We start from the raw sequence: 7,545 nt of genomic DNA, 5'->3' as shown, positions 1-7,545 counted from the left end.
TTGTCTTGGGCTTCTTCAATAGTCATAGATTTAAGATCAATACATAGCAAGTTGAATGAAACATGAAGAGTAAACAAAACATAGTCACTCTACCAAGACCTTCTTTCTCTCGTCTTCCACACAACCTAATCCTATTATTTCTATCTTATTAATGCTACTTCCAAAGAGAAGAGCAGAAAGCATGCTAATATTCTAGGATAAAAGTATCTTTAAGTTGAAATAACATTAGAGGAAACAAGGGGGTGATCCCCCAAAAGAACACCACAGACTTTACCGAGAGGAATGTGTAAAAGAAAGGGGGAGGATCTAAGGAAGAATTGCCTATAGTTCCTAGAAATTATTTAGAAAATTATTCTCACATTATCCGTTATTCACCCTAATCACAAGTAACATTTATCATAACACTATTTAAAGTTTTAGAATGCTACTTGTTCCCTATTAAAGAATACATTTTTAGTTATTCCAAATTTGGCACTGAATCTTAGAATAATCCAATATGACTTTAAAAGTCCTAATTTTTCCTGAGTTCATCAACTCAAATTGTATGTTGGTTGGAATGTTGCTGCTCCTAATGAGAAACTCATCTCAAACCATCACCTCTAGTTCAGTTTTAGGCAAACTGAAATGAGAAGCCATTCAATGTAGAGCTGTGCAGTTATGGGAACTGATTATTTTTAAAAAGGGAGGGGAGGAGGAGACAGAGAGGCAGACACACTACTCATTTTATTTTATTTGCCAGATTCCTCTAATAAGCATCTAGAGACAGGGCCTGGAGTGGCTTCACAGTAACTATAAAGGCCACAAAAGAGATTTTAAAAAACCAAATGTTCACACTTGTACTTAGTGCCATTTTCCTAAATAATCATAAAATAATCTAAAAAAGTGTTGCCTGACCAGCAGGCAACACAAACATAAAACCCATAACAACAACAACAAAATCAAAATCATTTATTAACCAGTACAATCTAGTGAGCAGAATCAATTTTAAGCAACTACAACACAGCGAAAAGGCACAAAGCATTCAATTCAGAAAAGACTGGGTATAAAAAGGACACTGTCAAAGAGCTAATGCTCTAAATCTGACTTTTCATCAATGCTATGTTAAAATGATCCGGTAGGAAGAGAACTCAAACTTCTAAACACACCAGTTTGCGTTTTTGTTTGCAATTAAAGAGTGAAAAGCAGTGAGTGATATTTAATTACTTATGAGCCCTTAACAGTTTATAGTCACTCTGCAAAGATGTCTTGACACTTTTAAAGCTGACAGAATATTAGTGTACCTACTTCATGACCTACAATCACTCAAAAGGAAGTCACTTAATAAAGCACCAGTTTAAAACCCTATTTATGCTATTCCTTTTCTCCCAGCAATAAATGATTAAGTTACTTAAGAGTATGCAAAGATCATTACCTTTACAGTTGTTGGTTAAATCTTGCTGGCATGAAGAACTAACCCTAATCTTAAATGGTATTTTAGGCTGCAAAAAATAGGTGGGGTTTCTTATAAAAATAAGTTCGACTTGTCTTAAAAAAAAAAATTCTAAGGCAAAATTATTTTAATAGTGTAGTGTAAAAAATAAGCTTATTATTTAGCATTTAATAGTGTCCACTTAAAGGTAACATTTAATTAATTAAACTGAGGAAAACTGAGTATTCTTACTTGTAATTGGTTTGTCAGTATGACTATTCCCAGAGTGTTTTCTTCTGTTTTTATTTTTATACATATAAACACAAACACTTAATCTTATTATTCAAACTAATGATTTTTTTTTTAAAAATCCATAATCCTAGGACTTCAACTGTGCTTCTTTGGACAAATATTTATTCAAACAACAAAGAATTTTAATTCTTTTAAACTATTTTAATACCTACTAAAAATCTTTGGTGCATTTAAGTAAAAACTGATTAGGTTAACAAATTTCTATACTTCATAAATTATTCAATTTACATATTAAGTGCTAACTGCTATCAGCTAAAAAATTAATTTAAAACAATAAATTATGTTCATAAAATAAAAAATTCTGAATGAGGCTAAACTTAGTTGCAAGATTCAAAATTTTAAGTATAGTTACAAAATTAATGGATTTCAGAGTTAATGGAACATTTGTCCAAATACTCCAAATATTACAAAAGGTTAACTGAAAAGAGTAGGCCTCATTACATATTTTTTGTGCCAACTTCAACAACTTATATACATTCAGTTTGCCCAAATCCATGAGGTTTTCACAATTTTAAAATTTCCTATATTCTAATTTTGGAAATTAGAGGCAGCAGATTTGTGTGTGTTTGTCCACCCGCTGAGATAATTTCTTTGTAAGAATTACACTATCTAATTCCCAGACTGTTTAAGATTACATGAGAAAATGTAGTGCCTGGCACTTAGTAAGCATTTATTAATGCTGGCTTTCTTTCCCTATTAGTAGCTCTGACATTTATTAATGATGTGAGCTTAACTGAGTCCTTTATCTTAACCTCAGATTCTTCATCTCTAAAATGGGAATATAGCATGTCCTTTCTCTTTCAGAGCTGGTTATGAGGTTAAACGAGATAACTGAAAGCATTTTATGAAAGAGTAAATCAGTATTCAAGTTTATCTACAATAATAACTAAATATAATTCTATTTCAGTTTACATTAAGAGATGTATTCCAGAAAAGTTTTATACCGTAAACCAATTCCTACAATCAAATTATATATTTAAAGCATTAGGAAATTATTATTAAAAGAATCCTAAAGTAAATACCTTCAAAAAGCAAAGTATTCTTTTCAATGTGAAAATGCAACACTTTCTTTCTTTCTTGCTACCAAGCATACAATATACCATACACAGACACATACATATCATCTGCCTTTTGATAAGTCCAAACTTTTCTATGATGGTTTATATGTAAGGCAGGGTATACTTTTAGGTATTATTTCATCTCATTACAGTATGTTTTTTAGTTAAAAGTCTTGCTGCTCCTTATGATAAAAATCATAAAGATCTGTATTTTTAAGTCAATTTGAAAGACTAACAGACTAACAATAGTACCTCATATAGTCAAGTTAAATCATGTAAGTACCCCAGATATAACATTTCCACACAAAAGTAAGAACCTTTTAAAAAGAATACATTAATTATATCTACTGGTCCTAGATTAATTACAACCAAACTTTGATAACTGAGGCAAAATTCAGGTCGGTTTTGTTACTTATATGAGCTACTTTGGTTAACTGCCTCAATCTCAACATTTTTTTTTCTTTTGTTTTATTGCCACTAGTATGGTGAATGTTAAAGTACCTTCATTTCTTAAGTGCTTCAGCAAACAAGTTTCCCCATTATTAAGTGGTTAAATTTTATTCATTAAAACTTCATTATTTTATTTGTGATTTTTTTCACAAGGGCTGGGCCAGACTTTACAGTTTACACACAAAAAAAAGTGCTTAAAGCAATTAGGAGTGTAAACAAAACTGAACTAGAAAACTCTTAAAATTGCTATTTTCCAGTAGTTTACATACAAATGACATGCTAATAATAAATCAACCCTGCCTATTCTAATCCTTCAAGCAGCTCTACTAGGAAACATTATCCTAGCTTAAGTTTAAATTGACTTGAAAATATGGAAAGTGCACATCTTTAAAGGTATTTTATAATTTTGACTGACTTTTTCCTCGATTAATTTTTATCAGTGAGGTTTTTGCTCTAACTGCTATTTCCTTTCACCAAGTCCTCAACTTTTATCTCCTACAAAAATAAAAATCAAGGATAATTACAGACATTAGGCTTCTGTGAAAAGCAAAATAAAGATCTAGATTACATGTAAATCTGTATACAAATAGTGGTTCCCTTTAATTAAAGTAAACATTAAGTTTAGTTAGACATGAATTTTATAATTTGGCACCTTCCCTAACAATTATATATGAAATACCTAGGTTCTGTTTCCCACAATTTTGTTAGCCAAAGTAGATGAGACCAAAAGTAGCGTGTTAATTAAATTTCATTGATTATTATAATTGCCCCTCCTTTAGTGAGATGAAGATACCTGGTATGATGTATTGTTGATGTTTCTTAAGTGACAAAATATAAAAGATGAACTTACCTTCAAAGCTATCTAGTTAAAACTGTCACAATTTGTCTTTAATACATTTTCAACTTGTATAATTTAATGCCTATACATTAAAAATTTGTATTTCTTACAATAATTGAAGCATAGGCAAAAACCAATCATTTGGAGAATTATTTCAATTCTAGGTTTCATTTAACAAGCTAATCTTAATTAAGTTAGCTTTCTGGCTTTGAGTTTGTCAAAAGACCAAAGGATTAATAATAACCTAAAATTAGGGCCACATAAAAAATAAAAAACACAGAAATATCCAAGACTTCCCTATAAAATTAAATTCCTAATTTCAGTTTTTTAAAATGTGGAAGGAAGAATAATGAATCTTAAGTTAGGATAAGGAAGAGTTGTAATTATCAGTGTACTCTTAAATTCTTTCTTAAAGGCTACATGGTCCTTAAGCTTGTTTAGAAGATGGTGAAGGGAGAAAAAAGGATTGAAATTAAACAATAAAAATTTCCATGGATAATTAAGAACAAAACCAAAAACAAAATCATAAAGTCAACAGCCAGTAATTTTGAAAAGTTTGAGAAACCATTAAAAATTAGCACTAAGTCATCTTTAAAAAAATCACAAAAATGTTCATTTCAAATATTATACCTCAAAATGTGTCCAAATATTCATTCATATGTTCAGTAAACAGATATACATATTTTTCTTGATTTGAAATGGTTCTGAGGACTGGAGAAACTAGAGAAAATGAAAAAATAGCAGCCTTACTAATTTAAAAGCCATCAGTCTAGGCTACCATTAGCACATAACCATCAAAAAAGTCTGTGGAATGTTTAGATTTACTCATGAATGATGCTCATTATTAGAAATACTTTGTACAGCAGTAGCATTATCAAGGCCTAGTAATGTTCCAAGATAAGACTGTTCTCTAGGATCTAGCATTTGTTCGGGTCGTACTGGATGAACTATATTTGCAGGTTGAGGAGTGAGAGTATACTTTTCCAGAAAAGCTAAATCAGCTGCTCGGGGGTAATCAGTTGCTTGTGGCTGTGGCGACAAGATCTCATGAGAAGATGGTGGCAGCGTGGTTGTATGACGCACCAGATCACTCTGAGTGTCCGGCATCTGAACTGGAACCAATGTTACTGGAACACACACTTCAGCAGACACATTCTGTAACAAAGTCTTGGCTTCTGACTGATAAACTTTGGGTTGGTCCATATACTGTTTTGTTTCTGTTTGAAAGATTTTATCATCAGACGAGTATTCTACTGGCAAAGATACAAGTTTTTCCTCAGAAGTACTGAGAGGATCGTCAGGAGATTTTATGCCATGAACATGGTCAATGTGGTATTTCAGCTTGTCTTTCCGCTTAAATGTTGCATTACAGTGCTGACAGTTGAAAGGTCGGGCATCAGAATGAATAACCAGGTGTTTTGTTAAAGTTTTCTTAATTCTAAAAGATTGATTGCAAATTTGACACTTGTATGGTTTTTCACCTGTATGAACAAAAATGAAATTAAGTGTAAAATGCATTCGCTTGGTAAGACAGTGATTTAAAGTAACACATTTTCCACATGAATACTCACAAGAACTTAATAAAAGTAGTGATATTAAATGTTATCACAATAAAGAGAATGGGCTCAAACATTAAAAAGATCCGGGTTTGAATTCTCGCTGTACCACTTCCCAGTCAAACCCGGAGCAAGACAGTTTCTAAGCATTGTTTCTTTGCCAGTAATACGGAGTAACAATAGTACCTACATCAGAGTTGGTAAATGGATTGAATGAGAAAATGAGTAGTGCTTAGATCTGTACCTGGCATAAGTACTTAATGGACCCAAACTATTATTATTGCTTTCTTTTACTCCTACTACAGCCCTTAAAAAAGTTGTAAAACCAAAACATCTGATATCCTCCCACACAAGGGCAAAAAGTAAAACAGCAACTCTGATTAACCAGGTTCTTAGAATCAGGCTAAGAAGTAGTGATACTTAGGTCTAGCCTGAGGTTAACATAAGGAGAGCTGATCAGGGTAAAGAACAAGGAAACTGGACTTGTTCTCACTTCTTCCTGAGTCAGGTTTCCACATTGTAGTGTTGGGTTTGTTTTTTTGTTTGTTTGTTTTTGTTTTTTTAAAATATGAAACATTATAAATTCCTACATTAACCAATGTGATAGGCAGAATAATGGCCTCCCAAAGATGTACACATTCTGGGAGCTATAAATATGTTATTTTCCATGGCAACAGGGACTGTGCAGATCTGATTAAGATTAATGACCTTGAAATGGGGAGATTAACTGGATTACCCAGGTGGGCCCAATTTAAACACATGAGTCTTCAAAAGTGGCTGCTAACTGAAGAAGAATGGGTCAGAGAGATGCAACAGGAAGAGAATTCAACCCCTGCATTGCTGGCTTTGAAAATGGAAAAGGGGCCAGGACCCAAGAAATATGGTGGCCTCCAGAAGCTAGGAAAGACTCTCAGCTTACAGTAAGTAATAAAACTAGAACCTGGGTTTTGGTCCTACAGCTCAAAGAATCAGTTCTACCAATAAGACAATTGAGAAGGAAACCGATTCTTCCCTAGAGCTGCCAGAAAGAAATGCAGCCCTACCAACAACTAGATTTTAGCCCACGTCAGATTTCTCATCAACAGAGCTATAAGATCATACACAATTATACTGTTTAAGCCACTAAGGTCGTAGTAATTTGTTACAGCAGCAATACAAAACAAATAAATCCAGACATACAACTGTACAACAGACACAAAGGCACATATTTTTAAAGCTAAATGAAAAGATTTTATATTAATTGTTATATTGGTTTGTTGATAGCACTATTTTCTTCATCTTTCCATTTAAAACAAGGCCAATTCTTCTAGAAAATTAAGAGAATTGCATCTTCAAGTTGAGCCACTAATATCAAACAATTATTTGTTAAATTTTATTGCTTAATTGTTATTTTGTAGACCATTAGAACTTTAAAATCCCAGTGAAGAAAATTTATACAGACTTGGATGCTGGTTTCTGGTACTATTAGATTTCTACTAGTTTCTAGACTAATACCATTACTGATGTCACTAAAGAAGAAGTTAAGACACGAAGTAATACATTATATAAAGGGTTAAAATTCCTGAAAAGATAGTATTTGCAACTGTGTATAGAACACACTGTATCCAACATTTGATTTCACCTGAAATACCTAGAATCAGGGACAGTATGAAAAAGTTTATAAAAGACTGTTCTGAAAAACAAAATTACACTTCCAAAATGCAAGAACTATAAAGTTCTTTCTGTAATTCCTGGCATCAAAACCAGTCACACCGGGAGCTTTTTACCTAGCACAGCATTATTCACACCACCACCAAGCACAGAATTTATTTTTAAAGATAAAAGTATTGGTTTTAAGTGTTCTCCTTTGGCACAGTACTAACCATGATAGTTTCTTAAGCACATTCATTAAGAAGCTTTCATAAAGGACTTAAAGTCATAGTT

At 32.4% G+C, this 7,545-nt stretch overlaps 1 protein-coding gene across 1 annotated transcript in view; it reads right to left on the bottom strand.

The window, feature by feature from the left end:
- Positions 1–4,682: 4,682 nt before the first annotated feature.
- Positions 4,683–7,545, bottom strand: part of ZBTB41 (zinc finger and BTB domain containing 41) — a 43,106-nt gene continuing 40,243 nt past the window's right edge. The window contains exon 11 of the mRNA XM_028120381.2: positions 4,683–5,547. Coding sequence (XP_027976182.1) covers positions 4,892–5,547 — 656 coding nt within the window. The 3' untranslated portion in view covers positions 4,683–4,891. The remainder of the gene's footprint in view (positions 5,548–7,545) is intronic.

Source organism: Eumetopias jubatus, unplaced genomic scaffold (genome assembly GCF_037043125.1).
Source record: "Eumetopias jubatus isolate StellerSeaLion01/CBP00866 unplaced genomic scaffold, mEumJub1_p1.0 scaffold_12, whole genome shotgun sequence".
Taxonomy (NCBI): domain Eukaryota; kingdom Metazoa; phylum Chordata; class Mammalia; order Carnivora; family Otariidae; genus Eumetopias; species Eumetopias jubatus.
The sequence above is the reverse complement of the archived record's forward strand: the minus strand, read 5'-3'. Positions and strand labels throughout refer to the sequence as shown.